This window comes from Blennius ocellaris (assembly GCF_963422515.1).
Source record: "Blennius ocellaris genome assembly, chromosome: 7".
In the NCBI taxonomy this organism is placed as follows: Eukaryota; Metazoa; Chordata; class Actinopteri; order Blenniiformes; family Blenniidae; genus Blennius; species Blennius ocellaris.
In genome coordinates, this window is record NC_137656.1 from 2,128,281 (window position 1) to 2,153,160 (window position 24,880).

The 24,880-nt window shown below is 41.4% G+C and overlaps 1 protein-coding gene across 1 annotated transcript in view; it reads right to left on the minus strand.

Moving 5' to 3' along the window:
* Nucleotides 1-345: 345 nt before the first annotated feature.
* The window catches only part of LOC308132530 (nuclear receptor subfamily 5 group A member 2-like), a gene marked incomplete at both ends in the record, with an annotated part of 28,672 nt that continues 4,137 nt past the window's right edge, over nucleotides 346-24,880 (minus strand). The window contains 4 exons of the mRNA XM_080499666.1: nucleotides 346-599; nucleotides 4,283-4,430; nucleotides 6,677-6,796; nucleotides 23,265-23,929. Coding sequence (XP_080355792.1) covers nucleotides 346-599; nucleotides 4,283-4,430; nucleotides 6,677-6,796; nucleotides 23,265-23,929 — 1,187 coding nt within the window. The remainder of the gene's footprint in view (nucleotides 600-4,282; nucleotides 4,431-6,676; nucleotides 6,797-23,264; nucleotides 23,930-24,880) is intronic.

Genomic DNA, 24,880 nt, shown 5'->3' on the forward strand with positions numbered 1-24,880 from the left:
TGAGACGGGGTAGAAAATCCAGTTTCGAAAGGTAACGTCAATGTAGCTCTGCAAGGGGGTACGAAAAAATGTCAACATTCAAAAAACAAAAAAATCTCAAAAACTACCTCGGATACAGATGGAGTTTTATTCTTCCAATCCCTAAAGAAATATCTTCTTTTTTTTTTTTTTTTTCCCCCGTCCGTCCTCCATCACACTCCTCACTCCTCGCCACGCAGTCTCACCTACACAGACGACACACGGCGGGGGTGGGGAAGGGGGAGGGGTGTCTTCCAGGCCCCGCCCCCCTCCCTTCCCCTTTCCCTCTTCCCCTTCCCCTTCCCCTTCCCCTTCCCCTTCGCCCCGTCACACGCACGCCCGCTTGGCGTGCAGCATCTCGATGAGCAGGTTGTTGCAGGGCACCTCGCCGCTCAGGTGCATGTAGCACAGGTAGTCCTCGGCCTGCATGCTGAGCGAGCGCAGCTCCGGCAGCCGCACCACCAGCTGGCTGAACTTGTCCTGGAACTGAGGGTAGGTGGCCAGCGTGTACTCCAGCAGGGCGCCGTTCACCTGCTCCTGGACGCCCTCCACGAACACCTGGTTCTCCAGCAGCTTCACGTCTGGACGGCGGGGGAAAGAGGCACAACGCAGGTCCTTCAAATTAAAGCTCACTTTTTGATTTTTTTTTTTTTTTTTTATCATTAAAAGACTTCAAAAGTACAGATTCAACTTCTTTAACTTAAAGTTCACATGTCAACGTGGCACTGAACCCCAAACTGTGAGTTAGTAAGTAAGTAAAGTACATTTATAAAGCGATTTTCACTGATGTATTAAAAAAAAAAAAAAATTTTAATCACAAAGTGCTGCACATAAAAATTGGTGCAATAAAAGAGAACGCAGGAATTTAATAAAATACAGTTAAAAGTGAGAACAAATATTTAGCCAAAATGCTTTCATAAATAAATAAACACTATATAAGTTGATTCCATTTACATTTGACCATCCTTTCATCAACGTGGCTGCAGATGCTTGATCACTGGCAGCGACACACGTCATAAATGCACTTATGTCATTATTTTTATTTATTTATTTATTTATTGCTCCATTCAGCCAGAGAAAGTTGTTTTAACCCTTGTTTTTTTTTATTTATTTATCAAGGATTTGTCTTTTTACAGTTTTTACACAAAATTTGCTCTTTTTACTATTTATCTGAAGCTCCAAGAAGTCTGAATGCAACCGACAAAGTTTTATTGTTGTTTTTTTATTGGGTTTTTTTGTAGCAATAACAACATTTTCTGATTTCTAAAACCCGGCCGGACTTCATATGAAATCCCAGGGAGCTGATTTGACTAAAAATCCTGCATGAATAGATTGAGCTTTCAGTTTGTGTTTGTTATATAATATGAATATAAGCCACACCCACTGAATTTAAAAAGAACCACAAAAAAATGTCGGAGTTACGTGATGCACCTGAACGCATCACCTGTGTATCGTGGCATGAAGCATGTTAACCAGTAAAAAAATTCAAAAAATTGGCGGGTCATTGTTTAAGCGTGTGAAAAAAGTAGCATCTTATAGTCTGTAAATGGCAATAAACTGAAAATGCGACGTAAACATATGGAAGAGGAGGCATTAGTGGACAAAGTTATCAAACATGATGGAGTGTTTGGAACAAACATTTTAAAAAATGCCGAAAATGTGATTTGTTCTCGTGCAGGGGTGTCAGATGTTACGGTAAGATACCGCCATAATAACCGTTAAATTTAAAGTATAGAGGTTTTTCTTTGTTGTGGTGCAGAATATATGTGATAAACATATTTATAGTGTCACAAAACCAAATAGATACAATGGAAAACCAGTACAATCTCAGCATAAAGCTGTTTTTTCTTCTTAATGAACCCTTCTGGTGCGAAATATAGTGAAATATCAAAACTGTTACTGTTGCATTATGGGAGTTTTTGCAATCTCACACTGACAGCGTGGCTTTGAGGCTAATGCTAGATGCTAGTTTTCTAGTTTTCATGTCAGCATCGCCGACATCTCAGTGTCGTGTTGTGTCGTTACTCTTATTTGTAAAAAAAAAAATATATATATATATAAAATGGCTTTTTGTTTTTTAATTTTTACACTTTGTTTGGTGGTTTGGGCCGGATTGCCGCCGGGTTTTGACCTAAAGTGTTTTGTTTTGGGGTTTTTTCTTTTCCATGCTAAAAGTAAAAAAATGGAAAACACCACGAGAGAAAAAGACGGGACTTTCAATGTGTGTTTGTGTCGCCATTTTATTCCAAATGCTCCGCTTCGTATACACGTATATTTGTGTGTGTGTGTGTGTGGTGTGTGTGTGTGTGTGTGTGCAGGTGAGACAATGGCCGAGCCCCGGCGGCCGACCCGGCATTCAGCATCAGCTGAGCCCATCTCGCCGAATCCATTCACGCAGTAATTATCCGTTTTTGAATCGATGCTCTGAATCATCTTTTCAAGCTGCTTAAGGGCAATTAAATTACCCCCCGACAAACCTGACTCCGGAGAGCCGGGGGGGTGGGGGGGGGGGGGCGGCGACGCGAGCAAAAGGAGCCGCTGGCAGACAGCAAATATTTTCCTGCCTAAGACAAGTGCTCTCCCGCCTCAAAAAGCTCTTTGTTCGCTGGCTCTCGCCCTCGCCGGCGCTAAACAGCAAACACTTGTGGGAAATCTGGGCAATCTGCGCTCGTCTCCATCTGCAAGCAAGCCGCCACATGAATGTCGGGGGGGGGGGGGGACGCTATCAAACGATAGGCCCCATCCATTACGATGCCTTTGAATGCCATTAGTGGACAATGGAGGAGGATGTCTTTGTTAATGTTGGCTTTTGTCAAACCCCCCCCACCCCCCCAAGAAATTTAATTAAGTGAATTTGTCGGGAGAGAAAAAAGGCCAGTTAGGAAAAACACTCGTAGCCTCGATGATAAATAGCAGATTATCTGCAATTGTGGCGTCTTTCGTTTTTCATTAGGGACGTCAGTGTTGCTATTCACGTCTGGAGGAGAGGCAGCATCGGTATAACCATGCAGGCACAGACATTGATTTTTTTTTTTTTTTTTTTTTTTTTGGGTGGGGGGGGGGACTTCTTTTTTTCAGAAACTGAAAGCTCACTCAGAACACATCATCAAGGGTTTGCTGCTCTCATACAAATGTCAGCTTGTAAAGAAAATCTATCAAAAAAAGATGGAATTTCATTTGGCAGATTATAGATAAAACAGAATTACGGCTGCTGGAGTCTGTTTCCTTTTTAAATGTTGTTTTGTTTTTGCATTTTTAATTAAATGGCGTCACGTTTGTATGTAAAGCACGCATCACCAAATATCTCGGCAGTCATTCGATTGGCCACGGATCAGCTGACTGAGCTCTGGCTTTGATGTTCGGTTCTTTGAAAATCGCCGATATTTCATCTACTTCTTCACTTCACTTCACTTCGCTGCTTCATTTTCATCTCGGCTGCTCATCCCACAAATGCACGATTTTACAAACTGCGCTCGATTTAACAGCAAACGACTCGAGGTTTCCGGTGGTTTGCAAAGACGTGATGACATAATCTAGTAAATCTAATTCCTCCACTATGTAGTGAAGTAGTTTCTTGAAATAATAAAAAAAAATTTCAGACGAACATAAATAAGTGGAAATAAACTGCATTATTCAATCTATCCTCTTAATAAAATGTCATTATTGATCAATATTGAGTTAAATATAGTGCCTTTCAGATTGTACACGTTACTCTAAAGGTACATTAAATAAATGAAGTTGTTGTCGCCTGATTTCAACATCATTTGGGGTTTTTACATTCCAAACTGAAGATCTGAGGTGTTTTTCCTTCAAAAACCATCTGCGCTGACTCTTCTTTCTCTTTATTTTGTGTTAAACTTCCTCTTGCCAACGATCTGACCTCACAATTCAGGACCCGGTTTTACTTGTTGATGTACATCTTTAATACTTTTCTGAAGGAAATTCCTCTTTACACTCATAAATACACGTATTTGCAGCAGTTCCATTTCGCGAAAGACACCCCGGGTTTTGTTGACATTGGAAAAACGGCCAACGATCAGTTTCACAACATTTCGCATCATTCTCACCACTTAAAGACTTTTTCTTGGAGAAGATTTGGCAGTTTTGGTTTTTTTTTTCGGGCTAAATCGGCCAAATGTTAATATTTCGGCCGGAGCTGCCGCGACGCAAATCTTCGATATCCCAGAAACCCTTGCGTCAAGTATGTTTTTTTAAAGATATTTATCTTTTAAAGGGACGGGAAAGGACTCGGGCAGCGACTCACTTGGGTTGAACAGGAGGAGGAACTTGAAGCAGGCGATCTCCCTGCGGTCCACCTGCAGCGCCCGCAGCCTGGCCGCCAGCTCCTGGCCGCGCTGCACCAGACCCGACAGGGTCACCTCGGCCTGGGACAGGATGGACGACAGCTCCACCTGCAACCACAGACAGCCGCCGTGTTCAACCCGTGTCCAATTCATCCGCTTACAGGGGGGGTGAATGTGACATAATCGACAACAGAAACAATAGAAGCCGTCAGAGATGAGCTTTGAAGAGGGGAAGAAAAAAAAAAGTGTGTGGGCGAGGAAGTACATCGATTTGTTATATTTTTTAATAAAAACATTACTAAAAATATATTTTTTTGGTTTGTTTTTACTTATTTTACTTGTTGAAATTTCCCAGGTTTAAGTCGCCTGTCAGGGTCATTGATGATTTCTTGTTTTTTCTGCAGAATCTTGTTTTGTTTTGTTTTTTTTATCTTGTCATTTTCCAGTCATTACATCAGAATTGAGCTCATACGTGTGAGCAGAAGAAATCAATTGAGTTCCTGAGGAGCGAATAATTGCAGTTCTAATTAATACAGAATATCGTGAAATTTATGAAATTATAGAAACTTTCACAAACACTGCATACATAAACGTCGAGGTTATTCATTCATTCATTAGTTACTTATTTTGACCTGCTTGCTTGCTGACTGGTTGGTTGGTTTGGTTACTAAACCTACTTTACTTTCTTGTATTCTGTGATTTCAGGTTTCAACACATAGTGTAACTGTCTGAAGCAAACTTGTGGAGTTCCTCAAGGTTCACTGTTTGGCCCACTGATGTTTCTTTTGGATCTCCTCAATAATTGAAAAGGAAGTTAAAAAAAACCCCAAACAAACACATTTATATTTAGTAATTAGCGATCACTTTCTGATATAGTTGAAAACCACCTGAGATATACAAGTTTAACTGATTTTTTTTTGGGAGGATGTTTATTTAAAAGACAATTTCAACACTGAAGGATGTAAATATTTCCAAATCTACACCCTCACATACTGTGTGGTTAGTGGAGGCACAATAAATTGTAAATTATCTTAATAAAACATCTTTGATTGATAGAAATGTACTGTGACCTGCGACGTAACACAGTATTCTACTCAGAGTAAAAGCTGCAGCAGCGACGTGAAAAAAAGAAAAAATCAAATCTTTAAGCTACGTTGTCCAATTGTAGTATTTTTATAGTATTAAATACTATTATTGTAGTAATATACGTATAGTATTTCATACGTTTACTTAAACAGTTTTAAAGTTGATGTTGTCTGGTGAGACTTTATTGCAATAAATCAAGCGTGAATCAAAGGCAGAGCTTTAACGTGAGTGAGGTTCGACTGAGCGTCGCCTCTTTTAACAGCGACGTTCACGCCGACGGCCACGGTTTCTACAGAATAACTCGGAGCAAGCCGCAGGTCGAATAATGAATTAGAAAATTCATGAATGCATCCGTGAACAAGAAATTATTTATCATCAAGAAATTCTTCTAAGAAATCTTCCTACTTGAGTTTAATAGGTCCTTTCAGTTAATTTCTATTATATTGATATGGAACCAATTAAAACACAACCATCCCGAAGCACTTAACAATGTGAGGTCTTTTAGTTTGCGTGTTGAAGAAGTAAAAAAAGCTTTTCTTTTGATATCCTTTCGGGTCTGAACTACTAAAAGTTTGTATGCATAAAATCGCAATATTTTGAAGTAAAAATGGAAAACTTTTATCGTGTTTTAGGGTTTTTTTTACACTCTGAGCCACTGAAAAGGATTTTTTTTTTTTTTTTACTAAGCCTCCATAGAAACGGAGTCAAATCACAACTTTCGTAACTCGTAGTTCTGCACATGCTCAGTAGTGCACAACAAGAACAATGCGTCCTCCAGTCCAGATTCTCCTGGAACTTGAAGTTTTACTGTCGATAGTCACTGTAATAACAAAATAACTCACAAATAAAGTGCTTTCTTCACTAATCGAGGCAGAAGTTACACATATTGGAAAGTTGATATACCTCCACATGGTGGTGCCCCGTTTCCACGACAACGCAACTTTTTTGAAAATGCCCTGACCCTTGTTTCTCAAAAGTGAGCGACGGCGCCGACTAGTTTTTTATTTTATTTTATTACCCCCAACACGCCACTGAGCTTTTCTGTTTTCACATAAAAACGTGGTCTGCAACGCGTTGATGAAGGTTTCACAGTTAACTGTGTGTGTGTGTGTGTCTGTGTGGAACACGAACTCAAATAAGACAGCTGTTTTTGGTTCCAGCGTTCTTGTTTCTGGAGGCTTTGGAAAGGAGCCGGTGAACAAGGGGGCGGGCGAGCGAGGGGGGCGGGCGGCGTGCCGATGGGAAGTGTGTGCGAGGGAGTCGCTCACCTCCTGGCCGGTCACCAGCAGGATGCTGTCGTCCTTTCCGTGCTGCACTTGTCTGAAAATGTGATCCAGGACCAGAAGTTCAGACCAGCAGTTATGGAGCAGCTTCATTTGATCTCCCACCTTCAGGAAACGCCCACCGGGGGGAGAGAGAGAGAGAGAGAGAGAGAGAGAGAGATTTACAGTTAACAATAAGAAGGTAGAAAACGTCCAGGCTTCCATCTGAAATGGCAACATTCTCAACAGTTGGACGTATTTCCTCTGACAGTCGGTCAAAACCGGCCTGCAAGAGGCTGTAATTTGACAAAACCACCAAGTAAATGCTCAGAATTTGCTTATTTGCTCCGGGGACTAATTTGAATAAACAAATGCAACAGCTGCAGGAGAGGTTTTCTGGATATTTCACTGTAATTTGCACAAGAAAGTTTCATTTTTTTGCTGAGATTTTCATTTTGCGAAAATATCAACGTTTTCATCAGACACTCTGCCCCACAACACATAACAGCTTTTTAAAGTTTAACTTTAAAGGTTACTGTGGCACTATTTTCACCAGTCCACCACCGCTGTATATACTGTATTATATTTTTCTTTCATTCCTTCTAAACATATTTAAACAAATTGCAATCAGGTTTTCGTGACTCAAATCAGTCGAATACTTTGGTCTGAAATTAAAATAAAAGAACATTGTTCGGCTGACACGTTACAAGACATTTCCTTTATCGTAAATCACATTTTGAGTTATTATCTACCCAGAATCTCTTCGGCTACGATTTGATTTATTTGCTGCAAGGCTCCAATAAGCTTTGATAACTTCCTCCGCCGACACGTCCAAGTCCACATTTTTTGTGCTTGTTGGGGCTCAGCGCTCCATTAAATCACTTCGTAGGAGCAAAACATGGCGGCGATACAGTTTCCTGCTGGTTGTAAAAAAAAAAAAAAAACTACCATTTAAACGCTCCCGAGGCCACGTTGAGCTGCGGGAAACCGCAATGTTGCGAGCTTCATGCGGAATCTCTTCACAAAATTACATATTTGCTTTGTTGTAGGTTTGTACAATCAAAGTTACAAAATAAATAATAAAAAAAACTGTAATCTGGAGGAATAAATATTTACTAGATATGTGTGTAGATAGATAGATAGATAGATAGATAGATAGATAGATAGATAGATAGATAGATAGATAGATAGATAGATAGATAGATAGATGGATATTAGAATAAAAAATATTTTTATGTGTCTCCATGTGTATGGAGATATCTGAGAATGATCATTTTTAAAAAAGGTAAATTGTATATACGGTACAAGGGCACATCTACAGGGTTAATATATATATATATATATATATATATATATATATATATAACGTCTATAGAGAGATAAAACAGTGAATTCACAACATATTTTTTTGCATTTCCAGGCTCTTATCTGAGCACAATGAAGCACGGATGTGTTTATTTGTGTGCGTCGGGCTCCAGATTGCTCACAAATATATATATATGGTTTAAAAAAAAAAAAAAAAAACCCAGATTGAGTGACACTGTACGGTTTGTGTTCACGGTTTGATGTATTTACGAGCATCGCCTGAGACCTCTGCAACCTGTTCACCTCTCCCCTGATCCCCACCCACCCACGTGTGCTCTGCACTGGGGTGGGGGTGGGAGGGGTGGGGGTGGGGGTGTGTACAGATTAAGCCCGTCCTCCTCCTCCTCCACCTCCTCCTCCTCCACCTCCGCTGACAATATTGTCTGTGAAGTGAAGGACACCCGGGTCAGTAATTCTGCAGCCGCAGCTGCTAATAGGCCCAGACGCACATTCATCTGACACGGAGCTGACAGAATTACAGTCCGCCTCGACGGAACTATATATCAGCCCCCCCCCCCCGGTGGAAGAGGGTCCAATCTGTTCGGCCACACACTCTCTTACGTGGCCCGGTGTATAAGGGGGGGGGGGGGGTTCCGGGCATGCGGCGATAAAGGAAGGGGTGAAGGAAGCAAGAGGTCTCAGCGACCTCCTGCGCTTCCTCTCACTCAGCTGCAGCCAAAAGAAAATATGAAAAGAAGAAGAAGAAAAAAAAAAAACACTCCTCAGACAGTTCGGCTTCATTTTAGCCCCCATATGGATCTGCGGTGTTTCTGCGCTCCGACGTCCGAGCCGAGGCTGATCTATGGGGTTATATACCTGTCAAGTGTCAGGCTTTACCAGAGGAGAGCCAGATTTTATTAAAACCAAACGTCAGCCGAGCGAATGCGCCGAGGGAGAATTTTCCAACACTCGGCCGTTGAGGGGGATGTGCACGAAGACGTGATAACGGCAGATAAAGGCGACATGAAAGTGGAGAATGAAATGATGAAAGGGCTCCTTTTGAACCCGCCGCACATCTGCTTTTTGCTTCATTGTGAAGCACAAATGAGTTTTTTTTTTTTGTTTTTTTCCTTATTTAAAACAATGAAAATGTACGATTTTTGTGCAACTGCCACACGGTTACAGAGCGTTAAATGTACGCGAGTATATCATAATAACAGTAAACCAGACGGTTGTGCAGTGGTGAGCACTGCTGGTCCAACATATATTAGGCGAAACGTGACAGAAAATATATGGATGGAGGAGAAGCATAAACAACGTTGAGCTCAATTTACCAAAAAAATCTATTATTAATTTTTTTAAAAACATTTTAGTTTCCAATGTATTATTATTATTATTATTATTGTTATTATTACTATATATTGTAGTTTTTTTTACTGTATTCTTGATGTAATTTTTTTAAAACTTTTATATTAATTTAATTATTTCAATTATTTTGCACTATTATTTATTTTGTAATTTTATTTATCTGTTTATTTATCTGTTTATTTACTTACTTACTTACTTCTTCATTTATTCATTCATTTAATCACAGAAAATACTGCAGAATACTCCACTGCTCATTTATGCAAAAATATGAAAATATACCACGTTACCTTTTTTTTTTACTGATTTTTTTGTTGTTATTCTTATCAACACGCCTTTATTATGAAATCGTTTGTTTTCACGTTGATGAAGTTGACGATATTAGTCGTGCATCTATATGAACATTTGCTCTTATTTGTTTATTATTTTGTGTCACGCATAAGACATTACACCGTTTGGTGTATTTTATATATATATATATATATATATATATATATATATATATATATATATATATATATATATATATATATATATATATATATATATATATATATATATATATATATATATATATATAAATGTGGCCAGACAGTCGCATGTCACGTCAAAATAACTGTCATACACTTTGTTGTAAAGATCGTCTGCTTCAAGCACAAACGCAGGTTGCATGACAGTGAGGCTGGGGTCAAATTACAAGTGCTCCACGTCATTTGTCCAGAGGCTCAACAGACTATTGGAAGATATGTATTTAAAATATAGTATGAATGCTGAGACAGAAGACTTGTTTCAGATATAAGACGCACAAGAGACATTGCTTAGACTTCATATCGCCGCTGTACCTTTAAGACACGCAGAATTACGTGAGCCTATAATGTGTCCATTGTGTCCGTCTGACTGATTTTTGTCACCCGCTCCCACAGGAAACTGCGACATTTGGATGTGCTGAGACTCGCCTCGTTACAGACGTTACTTATCGGTGCGAGCGTCTGAGCCGTAGTGAGAAACGCCGCAACAAAGACACCAAGTCAAATCAGCTGAAACACAAAGTTACCACCAGGTTTACACGCCTTCGCAGAAAAACTCTGAGCTTTTCCCCGTGTGAGCGTCCAGCTGTGTGCAGGAGAGGAGGATTCAGCGAGGGAGGAGAGGGAGGGGAAGGAGAGGGAGAGGAAGGAGAGGAACAGGAGGAGAGAAAGAAGAGGCGGAGGAGAAGAAGAGGTAGGAGAGGTGGAAGAAGGAGAAGAAGTGTTAGAAGGAGAAGAAGAGGAAGAAGGAGAGGAAATAGGAGGAGAGAAAGGAGAGGAAGAAAGAGAAGAAGAGGTAGAAGAAGGAGAAAAGGAAGAAGAGGTGGAAGAAGGAGAGGAAGAAGAAGAAGAGGTGGAAGAAGGAGAGGGAGGAGAGGAAGAAAGAGAAGAAGAGGTAGAAGCGATAGAAGAAGAAGAGGGAGAAGAGGGAGAAAAGGAAGAAGAGGTAGAAGAAGAAGGAGAGGGAGAAGGAGGAGAGGGAGAAGGAGGAGAGGAAACAGGAGGAGAAAAAGAAGAGGGGGAGGAGAAGAAGAGGTAGGAGAGGTGGAAGGAGAATAAGTGTTAGAAGGAGAAGAAGAGGAAGAAGGAGAGGAAATAGGAGGAGAAAAAGGAGAGGAAGAAAGAGAAGAAGAGGTAGAAGAAGGAGAAAAGGAAGAAGAGGGGGAAGAAGAGGTGGAAGAAGGAGAGGAAGAAGAAGAAGAGGTGGAAGAAGAAGGAGAGGGAGGAGAGGAAGAAAGAGAAGAAGAGGTAGAAGCGATAGAAGAAGAAGAGGGAGAAGAGGGAGAAAAGGAAGAAGAGGTAGAAGAAGATGGGGAGAAGGAGAGGTAGGAGAAGAAGAAGAGGGGGAAGAAGAAAAAGAGGGAGGAGAAGAAGAAGAAGAAGAAGAAGAAGAAGAAGAAGAGAACGGTCGTTGCAGCATCAGAAGGCAAAAGTATGAAACTAAAAATAAAAATGTTTTGCAGTCACAGTCTAAAGGCTAAAGGAGGCTGTGAAGGAAGCACCAGTGTTTCCTAGGCTAAAGGAAGCATCAGTGTTTCCTCGGCTAAAGGAAGCATCAGTGTTTCCTCGGCTAAAGGAAGCATCAGTGTTTCCTCGGCTAAAGGAAGCATCAGTGTTTCCTAGGCTAAAGGAAGCATCAGTGTTTCCTCGGCTAAAGGAAGCATCAGTGTTTCCTAGGCTAAAGGAAGCATCAGTGTTTCCTAGGCTAAAGGAAGCATCAGTGTTTCCTCGGCTAAAGGAAGCATCAATGTTTCCTAGACTAAAGGAGGCTCTAATGGAAGCATCAGTGTTTCCTCGGCTAAAGGAGGCGCTAAAGGAAGCATCAGTGTTTCCTAGGCTAAAGGAAGCATCAGTGTTTCCTCGGCTAAAGGAAGCATCAATGTTTCCTAGACTAAAGGAGGCTCTAATGGAAGCATCAGTGTTTCCTAGGCTAAAGGAGGCGCTAAAGGAAGCATCAGTGTTTCCTCGGCTAAAGGAAGCATCAGTGTTTCCTAGGCTAAAGGAGGCTCTGAAGGAAGCAGCGAGCCTCCTCTTCTTCGCGTCTTGAGGATTCAGACCGTCCTCGTCATGGCCGCCACACAAAACACATCCGGGGTTTAAAGGAGAAGTCGACGGCTGAGGAGTGAGGAGGGACATTTCTGACGCCCCCCCGCCCCCCCCCCCCCCCCCAAGGGAGTCAAACCTGCAACCTCCTCCTCCCTGCCAAGCGAGGCGCATGCTTTAAAAACCTCGGCAATCAATAGCTTCCATTCTTGCCAAACAACTTAACAACAATGTAGGCGAGCGGCGAGCGGAGCCGCGGCGGAGCGCCGACATTCCCCCGTTATCGTCGGCGTGGAATGTAATTATCCCGCCGGGGAAGCGGCTCTTTCAGCGGGAGGCTTTCTTGGCAGAATGTGCGGAGCTTTGTTCTCGCTGTCCGCGGCGGCCGACCACTGTACATATGAAAGTGGTCCGACTGTCAACAGAAATGCATCAGATGTGTTTGAAAGGAGGCCCGGAGGAAGGGGTGGGGGAGGGTAAGGGGGGGGGTGGGGGGGGGGGTGGAGGTATATGGGGGGGGGTGGTAATAGGAAAACTCCAGGTGTTGCCTTTTCTCCCAGCCTTCACATCCGGGAATCTGATGGACGCCGACGTTACGACAACTGTTTACGTTCTCACCGCTCCGACTTCACTGGTTAAATCCACTGCTTTCACTTTGACCTGCAATCCCCCCCCCCCCCCCCCCCCCCCCCCCCCTTTTGATCGCGATTTGCTTTTGACGGACACTCAAGAGGCGAACCGAGCAAGAGAAAGAAAGAAAAAGTGTTTTGTCAGAAAACAAAATCACTGAGAAAGCGATGGATGGATGGATGGATGGATGGATGGATGGATGGATGGATGGATGGATGAATGGTAAATGACTATTGAGATGGATGGATGATGGATGGATGGATGGTAAATGAATGATAGATCAATATAGAGATGGATGAATGGATGGAGGGATGAGTGGTGAATTAATATTGAGATGGATGGATGGAGGAATGGTAAACGAATGATAGATCAATATAGAGATGGATGGAGGGATGGATGGTAAATTAATATTGAGATGGATGGATGATGGATGATGGTAAATGACTATTGAGATGGATGGATGATGGATGGATGGATAGTAAATGAATATTGAGATGGATGACGGATGGATTAATGGATGATGGTAAATGAATATTGAGATGGATGACGATGGATGGATGGATGGATGGATGGATGGTAATTAGTATTTGGATGGATGGATGGTAAATGAAGATTGAGATGGATGATGGATGGATGGATGGATGGATGGTAATTAGTATTTGGATGGATGGATGGTAAATGAAGATTGAGATGGATGACGGATGGATGGATGATGGATGGTAATTAGTATTTGGATGGATGGATGGTAAATGAAGATTGAGATGGATGACGGATGGATGGATGGATGGATGGTAATTAGTATTTGGATGGATGGATGGTGTAAATGAAGATTGAGATGGATGACGGATGGATGGATGGATGGATGGTAATTAGTATTTGGATGGATGGATGGTAAATGAATATTGAGATGGATGACGGATGGATGGATGGATGATGGATGGTAAATGAATAAAGAGACGATGATAGATGGATGGATGGTAAATGAATATTGAGATGGATGGATGGTAGATAATATAGAGATGATGGATGGATGGTAAATGAATGAATAGATCAATATAGAGATGATGGATGGATGGATGATAGATAAATAGAGAGATGATGGATGGATGGTAAATGAATATAGAGATGATGGATGGATGGATGATAGATAAATAGAGAGATGATGGATGGATGGTAAATGAATCTAGAGATGATGGATGGCTGGATGGTAGATAAATCTAGAGATGATGGAGGGATGTATAGAAAGACGAGTACGCCCCCCGGCGTGCAGCAGCAGCTCCACTAAACCAGCTCGTTCTTCCCGCGGCAACAATGAGGAAAGTTTCTAAACGAAGGCGACGGCGCGCCGACATTTACATAACCACGCCGATCCTCCTCCAGCCTTGACCGAACGCCTTTTTTCTTATCCAGGGACAAAAGACGCGCATCACCTTAAAGCGACGGCGCTTCTTAATCAGCGGCGAGGCTCGTCACCGTTTAGAGGACAAAGTGTCGGCGTGACGCCGTAGTTTTCTGAACCGTTAAGTGTCCTCAGCCTCCGCCGAGACACAAAGAGCCACAATGGAGCCCAACAATGTCGCTTTAGAAGGGAAAAAAAAAAAAAAAAACATATTAAAGGGAACATTTAAAATCTTTAAAATCCATCACTGAACTCATGTGAAAGCATTTTTCTCCTCTCCTGAAAATGTCCTTGTTGAATTTCACCGTTTTTTTTGGGGACAGAATTCAGCCGCAGCATTGTCATATTGAAAAAATTGTAATAATAAGGTTGAATTCTTGTGACATTTGTTGTCCTTTCATGGGATATTTGGTCATTCTTTCAAAAAAACTGATATGATATAACAAAAAAAACATTAAAAAAAAGGATTGTTTCATACTAAAATTCAAAGAAATAAGTTCTGTTGGTTTCATGTCTATTACAGGTTGTCGAGGACTTTCCAGTGTTACTTCATTGTAAATATTCACATTTTTCCAACAGTTGCACATTTTGCATGAAGGCTTTTTAAAATTGGTGACAAATTCCCACGATTCTCACAAAATTATATTTCACAATGTAAAAAAGGTTCCAGTGGTTCCAGTTTGACAAAGCAAATATTTATATAGCGACAGAATTCGTCCCGCCACAAGAAAATTGTATCGTTTTTGTGGGGTTACTTTTAAAAAAGATCAGTTTACATGTGATGGGAGACTCAGCTGTTATGTAAGAACATGTATGAGAACGTATCGTTTAATTTTATTTGGAAAAATGTCACATTTACACTGCAACGTTTTGAAAATGTAGGAGGGAAAAAACTGTAAGTTGCACGCCAGGCCAAAAAAAATCTACGTTTTCCAGGGGATCAGAGGTTGTTTTTTTTAAACTTACACCTTCTGAGCAGTTTTAATAAAAATGTGTGTGTTCTTTGTAAACAAACTCGTTTATAGTTTTACGATTTCACTTAAAAAATGTTGCGTGAACTGGACCTGAAGCTGTTGGGGAAGGCAAACGACTTGTTCTGATTCATCGCTGCTTTTTTTAAAAGTGTTTTTAAATTGAGGAATCAAGCGATCAGATATTAACTCGTCGGTGATTTAAACCAAACTTTCATCCAAATTTATCACATTTTCTGTCAAGTTTAACCAGGCGGATCAGTTTTTAATCAGATTACTTATTGTCCACGTGGATATTTTAAGGGTTTTAATGAAGTCATATGATGCAAAATTCACATTCTAAAAGTTTTCCAACGGTAAAAATCGCCCCCACGCCTGGAACGACGCCTCAGAAGTGAAGAAAGTGTGTCTTCTCTCTCCCCGGCTTGTTCCAGGTTTTAAAAAGTGTGTTGCTCCAACCAGCCAATCAGAAATCAAACCCTATATAGTGTCATCGGGGGGTACTAGCCAATCACAATCGAGGTAGGCTCCTCCCCCATTTTGACTCCTCCCACAATTAGCCAACTCTGCTCTGGCACATGGCGCCACGAGAGGAAGTACTTCCTCCATCTTCCCATAGATGGGCGTGTGTTTTGGGCGGAGCCAGTCCAGCTCACACAGACACAGCAGATTCTGAATGTAGCTCCTACGATCCGATATTCAAATGGAGGGAAAAATCAAGAAGTGATAAACAAGCCAACATGTGAACGTGTTGGAAAGCTGAATATTATGAACGCTTTAAGTGTCTATTTTTCTTTGCGTTTGAATAGAAATGGCAGAAAAATAAACATTTTCCAGGAGGAAAACGGTAAAGTCCGTCCCGCCGGGCGTCTGAGAGCCAAGAGGCCACAGTGAGACGGTATCAGTTGGTAGATAAGGGCAGCCGCCGTGCTTTCCCTCCTGCCTCCGTCACACACACACACACACACACACACACACACACACACACACACACACAAACGCACGCACACACAAACGCCTCAGTATCCAAACCCAGGTGGCGTCACGATAACAGGTTGTGTTGCCGTGAGAAGATGCAACAAATCTCGTCGTCACCACAATGTGATCTTTGTTCCCGGAGATGGGAAGGAGGAAAGAAAGAAAGAAAGAAAGAAAAAAAAAAACCCGGCCGGGCATCGTCTTCAAATCTAAAGACTCCCATGACAATCACTGATCCTCCGAGTGTGAAACTGAGGTGTTTGATAAACAAAACAACAACAACAAAACGGTTCCAGTCTTTATGAAATGCTTTTGATCTTTTTACTGGAGGAAACAAGAAGAAGTTGCCTCGATAAGAAAATAACTCCTTGTTGTAACTCTGCTGTTTGTTTACTCTATTTTTGTTTTTGTTTTTCTTTGTATCAAGTTTTGTTTGGTCGTTTGTTTGTCTTTACATCTGATAGTATGTTGGTTTTCGTTTTCGGTTCAGTTTTTCTTTTTGTTTGATTTCTTTGTGTCTTTGAAGTTTGGCTTTACTCCTGGTTTTTGTTTGTGTGTTTGTTTACGTTGTTTGTTTTAGTGTCGTTTCTTCCGGTTTGTCAATTAGTTGATCTTGTTATTTTCTTGTTTGCAACTAGTTGTTTTTGTTTTAGTTGTATCTAGTTTTCCTTTGTCACTGTTATTTGTTTGGGTATTTATTTGTTATGTTTTTTGTTGTTGTTGTAGTTTATTGTCTCTAGAGTTGTTTTGTTTCTGTTTTGTGTTTGGCTTTGTTATTTGTTGTGTCTTGTTTTACCTCAGGTAATTGTTTGTATACCAGTTTGTTTGTCTATACGTCAGCGTTTTTGCTTTTGTCAGTTAATTATTAGTTGATCTTGTGATTTCCTGTTTGCAACTGTAATTTTTTTGTTTTGTTTTTGGAGTCTTTTGCTTCTCAGTTTTGTTTTTGTTGTATCAACCTTTGTTTTACTTCTGGTTCTTGATGGTGTGCCAGTTTACTTAGTTTATTTTAGTGCCGTTTCTTTTCTTTTGTTTCGCTTTTGTGGTACTTTGTTGTATCTAGAGTTGTTTTGCTTCTGTTTTGGGTTCGTTTTTTTTTTTGTTATTTTTTGGTGTGTCTAGTTTAATTTGACCTCTGGTATTTGTTTACCAGTTGGCCTTTTGTCTGTTTGTTTGTCTTTCCATCAGACATTCACTGGGATTCATTTTAGTTTGTTTCTTTTGTTGCATCTAGTTTTATTTCACTTCCAGCACGTTTTTAAATGACATTTTTGTTGCTGTTTGTTTGTTTGTTTGTTTGTTTGTTTGTTTGTTTGTTTGTCCTACTCCCTCTGTAGGAGGCCCAGTATCACCCAATGAGAAATCATCAGCAGGTGATTCTGAATCATTAAAAAAGCAACAACAACAAAAAATCCATAAATCTACAGATGAAAACACATCAGGGAATCAGACAAGGATGCCAACAAGCCCGGTTCGGGCCTTTTGTGTCGTCGTCGGGCAGATTTAACGAGTCGGATCGTTTGGACCGTCGCTCGCTGACACATTGCCGCTGCTGCCGGCGGCATTTCCTCTATTGTTGCTGTCAGTGGTCTGATTTGTCAGGAGGAAAATTACGATCCTCCATTTTCAGCAGCGATCAGCCATATTGTCAGCGGCGGCGGTGGCGGCGGTGGCGGTGGCGGCGGCGGCGGCGCGCTGAGCCACAACAAAGGTATTGATTTCAGTTCGACTGGCGTGCGGCTAAATCAAGCCGCCCTGCGTTTGTGGCACAATTCATAAAGACAATCAGCCCTGGAGGAGACGCTGATGTATGTGCAGTCATCAATGTTCTCAACCATGTGTGTGTGTGTGTGTGTGTGTGTGTGTGTGTGTGTGTGTGTGTGTGTGTGTGTGTGTGTGTGTGTGTGGTCTGATGAGCACGCAGACTAAACACAGAGAACACCCACCTGGAATAATTACTCTCACAAGGCTGAACGTATTCCCCCAACACGACTCCTCATTAGAACAACTTTTTTTTCTTTTCTCATTTCATTTCATTTTTTGTGTGTGTGTGTGTGTGTGTGTGAGCGCTGCAACACGAAAGGTTAAAACCGTTGAGCGACAGCCTCCACGAACAGCCAAACGCCACAAACGTCCCGTTTTCTGCAGCGTCGTCGAAGCGACGGGAGTTTCAACAAAGCTCCACGCGTGACGCTTTCTACTTCTCTTGTATAAAATGTTTTTTTTTTTGAAATGGCGAGTTCCCTGCAGGAGCGCGTTCAAAAAAATTAAATAAAATAAAACCATAACAATCTCCCGACAGCTGCAGTTTCTCCTCCCGACTTGGGCCCGGAGCCCATTTTTTTTTTCTGTGGTTCCCGAGCCGAGCCGTGGGCGTGCGAGTCGGCTCCCTCCGATCTGAACGCGTCCGTACACATTTGTTCTTTCCTAAACGGCCCAGAAGCCCGAAAACAACCCGCCGCTTCTCCTCGGAGGCTCCGCTTCATCTCAGCAAAAGTTATGTAAGCAAGATATTTTTAGTAATATCAGCGTTCAGAGAAAGAAAGAAAAGATATAAAAAGGAAAAAGAAGACTAAGATAAGTCGTCCTTGTACAAAGCGTTGACGTTTATACACTTTTTAATTGATTTCCAGAACGTGCTGCCGTCGGGTCACGCGGTTGGTCTTTTTAAGAAAATCTCATAACCTTTATCAGAATAGTGGCCTTTTCTTTCTTTTCTTTTTTTTGAAAACTCGCCATGTTGCTTCTAAACTCCAAACAGCGACGGTCCTGAAAGTCAGAGAGAACCGGAGGAACGAGGAGTTTAAGATCTGAGACGCTTCGAGACTCCTGACATCTGTGCAAAGCTCCACGAGAGACTATGTCCGAGATCTAGAATGTTTTCACAGTCCTGGAACGTGCCAAAAATTCTCAAACGTGTCATGGTTCTGGTTGAAGTTGATCTTAGAACGTGTCGGTTATAATGTTAGAGAATCTTAGAATGTGTCAGAGTTCTAGAATGAGATGGAGACACAGAGTCCATAAAAGTACTCGGATGTATCACAGTTCTAGAACCGGGCAGAATTGTAGAACGTGTCCATTTCAGAATGCGTTGAAGTTCTAGATTGGGATTGCGATCTAGATTGTGTCAGAGAACCCTTTCAGGGTTCTAAGATGTGTCAATTGTAGAATGTGCCAGAGTTCTAAGATGTGTTGGTTCTTGAATGTTTTAGAGTTCTACGATGCGTTGGTTCTTGAACGTTTCAGAGGTCTAAGATGTGTCAGTTCGTGAAAGTGTCAGAGTTCTACGATGTGTCAGAGTTCTAAGATGTGTCAGTTCTAGAACGTGTCAGAGGTCTAAGATGTGTTAAGAGTTCTAAGACGTGTTTGTTCGAGAATGTGTCAGGGTTCTAAGATGTTTTAGTTCTTGAAGGTTTCAGAGTTCTAAGATGTGTCAGTTCTCGAATGTTTCAGAGTTCTAAGATGTGTTAAGAGTTCTGAGACGTGTTTGTTCGAGAATGTGTCAGAATTCTAGAGTATGTCAGAGTTCTAGCATGTGACAAGAGTTCTAGCATGTTTCAGAGTTGTGGGATGTGTCAGTTCTAGAATGAGTCAGCATTGTAGAATGTTCTGGAACATGACAGCTGTAAGGTTAGGGTTAGGGTTCCTAACACCTCTCAACGTTCTAGAAGAGTTCTAGAATATGTCGGAGCGATGACGTGGATCACAAGAGTAAAAATCCTGCTGGGAGGCTAAAGAAGTACAAAGTCCGGCTGCTAGATGTCGAGAGAGACACAATGACAATATGGCCGACAGATAAACCAGGAAGTCAGTAAACGACCTCCACCTTCTGTTTCACCAACACTTCTTCTCGCCCTCCATAATGTTCTCTCTCTCTCTCTCTCTCTCTCTCTCTCTCTCTCTCTCTCTCTCTCCTCTGTCCTTCCAACATCAACGCACAGTGAAAATACCACAATAAATTTCACAAACGTTGTTCAGCAGCACAAGATCCCCGCCGCCTTGTTCCCACGGCAACACACTTCCTTTCAGAAAAGTTCTGAGCGTCCTGACAACGATGTCCATTTACACGGCAACGGCAGAAACGCTGAAAACGATGTCGTGAGCATGTCGGGGCCACACAAGGTGGCGCTGTTGATTGTTTGGGTTTTTTTGTAATGATACCACACACACACACACACACACAAACACACACACGCAGCAGAGAACAACTACATGAAATCATTAGCACGGTTACCATGGAAACAGCCCCACCATCTAATATAATGTTTTATTTCAACAATGAACTATAGTGTGGTCGACTGTATACACTTACTTCTGTGCCTTTTAAAGACGTATTTCATGATGATGTCATCGTATCGGGTCAAAAGAGCTTCATGTTGATTTGTTGTTTTGTTTTTGATTTTTTAATCATTGACAACCAAACAAAACAATTGATCTCAAATCTATTCCAAATATGTTCTCTATGTTATTACGCATTTTCCTCTGACTGCAATGTTTATTTGTTACATTTATGCAAAAATAACAAATTCTATTGAAATAATTTTACTGTTTTTGTTGTTTGTCGCGATCTTTATCTCTTGTTAAATTAGCAATTTTAACGTCTGATATCACCATTTCGACAATGCCGCTACTCCTATTTTGCTTCAAATGTGGGATCAACATTTGTAATTAATCAATACAATTTGATAAATAACTTTTAATAAGAACATGTTTGTGGTGGTGCAACGACTTGAGTTTTCTTTTGTTAATAAAGTTAAGAAAAAAAGTTTTCAAATATAAAATCTTGTAAAGTCTGACGATAACGGTAAATATGGCAGGAACCACAACAAACAGCAATATATGTATAGACCGAGTTATAAAAATGTATTTGGTCTCATTCAAGTAACAGACGAGACGATATTTCATCATATACAAGACAATTTAACAACAATAAATAGTCGAAATAGAGATAATTTACTTTAATTCAAATAATTTTGAAGTGCAAATGGTCAGTTCAGATATGTTAATCAGTTTATTTGATTAAAAAAAATTGTATTTAAAGTTTATTTATATAACTTTTGAAGTCTTGACGTGTTATTACATAATTAATTAGACAATGCAGCTTAAAGTTTCATAAATTTCAAGAAATGACAAATATTCGACCAATTTCATCCGCAATGATTGTTGCGGATTGTTGTTACTAAACTTCATTTAGTCGGTCGTAACTCCACGTTTAATTAACGCGATCCGCTCGTTGCCGTCGGTAACGCCTCTGAACGCGACGCGCGGCTATTTTTCCATCAGTCGATCCGGCAAACGTGGATGAAATCAGGTTCTTCTGCAGCAATTTTCCTCGAACGCGAGAGAAAGCGGACGGCCAGGAGAATGTCATAAACCTGGGAATGTGGCATTTAACAGGAAATATGTGTGGATTGTGTGTGTGTGTGTGTGTGGGGGGGGGGGGGGGGGGGGTAGGGGGGGCGGGGCTTAGCTCCAACCTCATCTCCCCCCCAGCGCCGCATTTACAATATAAATGTCCTCTGTTGGTTTGAACTTGTGGTTTAAATACCAGTTGAAGTGAGTTTCTGTCGCTAATAGAATAATTTTACCATTGAAATGAATTCAATGTTTCTTTTTTTTTTTTTTAGTGTCTTTTAATAAGCTCATCAATAGTTTAATCTTGCACCTCTTTCTACCTTAAAAATCCAATTAAAAGTTCTGACCCTGTATTTGTACCGCCGCTGGTTCGTAGCATGAATCTCTCCTGTGACCTTAATGGATTTGTGCTTCTCGTCCACGTTTACGTCCCAACGAGTGAAGAAGGAAAACGTCTCTCTTGTTTTGGGATCCGTTTACGCGACAACGGTGCTTGGAGTACGGTGGCCCTGAAGTGCCAACCACAACAAATCACTAAACACAACAACAAATAGAAAAACACAACACAAATGAAAAAACACAACAAAATGAAAAACATTTTTCATTTGCTGTTGTGTTTTTCAATTTGTTGTTGTTTTTTCATACGCTGTTGTGTTTTTCAATTTGTTGCTGTTTTTTCATTTGCTGTTGTGTTTTTCAATTTGTTGTTGTTTTTTCATTTGCTGTTGTGTTTTTCAATTTGTTGCTGTTTTTTCATTTGCTGTTGTGTTTTTCAATTTGTTGCTGTTTTTTCATTTGCTGTTATGTTTAATGATTTGTTGTTGTGTTGAATGATTTGCTGTTGTGTTTTTTCATTTGTCTTGTGTTTTTCAATTTGTTGTTGTTTTTTCCATTTGTCTTGTGTTTTTCAATTTGTTGTTGTGTTTTTTCATTTGCAGTTGTGTTTAATGATGTGTTGTCGTGTTTAATGATTTGCTGTTGTGTTTTTCAATTTGTTGTTGTGTTTAGTCATTTGTTGTTGTGGTTTGCACTTCAGGGCCACCGTATTGGAGTCACTGACAACGCAACTTTATTAAAATGCTCCCACGTCGTCTCCATGGAAACGGGGGGTGAGAAAGTGTCACTTTAATGAAACGCTGCGACCGTGCATGCGCGCCATGAACGTAATAGTTGTTCTGCACGTGCTCAGTAGATGGACGATAACAAACATCGTAACGTTAATCCAACTACCGTCGTCGACAGCGTCTTGTTCTCTGCTGCACGTGTGTGTGTGTGTGTGTGTGTGTGTGTGTGTGTGTGTGTGTGTGTGTGTGTGTGTGTGTGTGTGCGTGTGTGTGTGTGTGTGTGTGTAGTGCCGTTACCAAAACAATATCAACAGCGCCAACGTGTGGCCAAACACACCTCTTGTGATCACCGATTCGCTGAGAACTTGGCGAGATGGAAATGTGAAAACTGAAGTTTAAAATGAAATAAAATAAATTAAAATAAAATAAAATGAAAAAATATCAATTAAAATAAAACAAAATAACACTATTTTTTTAATTTAAATAAAAAATCATGAAATAAAATGAAATAAAACAAAATAAAATGAATTAAAATTAAATAAATTAAATTAAAATAAAATAAAATGAAATAATATAAATTCAAATAAAATAAATTCAAATTAAATTAAATAACACTAATTTTTAATATAAATAAAAAATCATGAAATTAAGTTAAATAAAACAAAATAAAATAAAATAGATTAAAATAAAATAAAATAACACTATTTTTTTATTTAAATAAAAAATAAATACAAAAAAATTCTGAATAAATAAACAAATAAAGAAATGAATGAATGAATGAATAAATAAATAAATGTATTATTTAATAAATAAAAAAATGAGCAAGAAAAAGGAACAAATAAAGTGGCCAAACATGCTCTCTGTGTCGTTTTTTAACGTTTCTGCAGTTTCCGTGTGAACGGACGCCGTTCTCAAAACGGGAAATTACAAAAAAAAAAAAGAATGCGTTTGACTCACCCGCAGCTCCTTGAAGAAGATGCAGCTGCGCGCCCACTCCACTATGGAGAAGAGCGTCTGGTCCGCCATGCGACACATGAGGCTGAAGGTGCTGGGCTTGTCCGCGCGGCCGCGGCCGCCCTGCTCCTGCTGCAGGTGCGCCACGATCTTGTTCTGCACCGCCAGCTCGTCCGGGTCGCAGCGCAGCAGCTCCAGCACCAGCGGCGGCAGGCTGGGCGGCTGCGGCGAGGCCGACGGGTACATGTCGGGGTAGGGGTATCCTGTCAGCGACTCCGGCGAGCTGGTGTAGTCGGGGCACTCGGCCTTGATGGCCCGGCCGGGGAAGGCGGCGGCGGCGGCGTACTGGTACTGCGCGGCCAGCGGCACGTGGGACTGCACCGCCATGCCCAGGGACGGCGGCCCGTACACGCCGGCCTCGTAGTCTGTGGGCGTGACGGAGCTGGGCGTGGACGGCAGCAGGCTCTTGGGGATGGCGGGCAGGCCGTGCAGGGCGCCGGCGAAGCTGTAGTCGGTCTGCAGCGGCGAGGCCGGCGGCGGCGCCACGCTCTCCAGCTTGAAGCCGTTGGATCGTATCAAGGCCTTCTTCTGCTGCTTCAGGGCCCGGTCCCGCTTGTACATGGGGCCGAACTTGTTCCTCCCACCGCGCATGCGGTCGGCGCGCACCGCTGTGGGGGGGGGTGGGGGGGAGGGAGGGAGGGAGGGAGGGAGGGGGGGGGCAGGTTTACACAACGAAAACACAGAACGAGAATTCGCTCCTCAGAGTAACATAACAGTCATGCTGCTAATTCTTGCTTCCCCTTTTTAGGCCTGAGAAGAATAATCCTCCAGTGTGTGTGTGTGTGTGTGTGTGTGTGTGTGTGTGTGTGTGTGTGTGTGTGTGTGTGTGTGTGTGTGTGTGTGTGTGTCTCGGCTCCCCTCTCTCCCTCTGGGGTTTTTTATCAGTAAGTCAAGAATGTGTTCATTTTCTGCTACGGAAGCAGGTGCTTTCCTTTGAGTCGCTGTCTGGGAAATAATCCCATCATCCCCGCGCGTGTGTGTGTGTGTGTGTGTGTGTGTGTGTGTGTGTGTGTGTGTGTGTGTGTGTGTGTGTGTGTGTGTGTGTGTGTGTGTGTGTGTGTGTGTGTGTGTGTGTGTGTGTGTGTAAGGGAAAACTACTCGACAGCCCACACAGACGGCCCACAAATCAGGCAATAAAAACCCTCTTCATCCACCAGGATCATAAAAAGAAATAATTTTATCAACGGGAGTTGTTTTTTCGTATTTATTGATCAAGTTGTTTTCATGTTGACTTTTTTTTTGGAAACCGGTGATTTAGGGGAGGATTTCCACAGTCGCTCATGTAGATTTTTAATGTTATAAAAAAAAAAAAAAAAAAAAATGTGAACATGCCCTGAAATGACTGGGCTGCGTTTGGCGATATGTAAATAAAGTTTTATTGAATTGAATTGAATTGATGCATGGGTTGACTATGGTACAACTTTGTCTCCCTCAAGAAAAATGTTTGGGAATCTGATCATTTAAACTGTTGTGACCACAACAAAAACAATGGAAATCAACACCTAGATAGATAGATAGATAGATAGATAGATAGATAGATAGATAGATAGATAGATAGA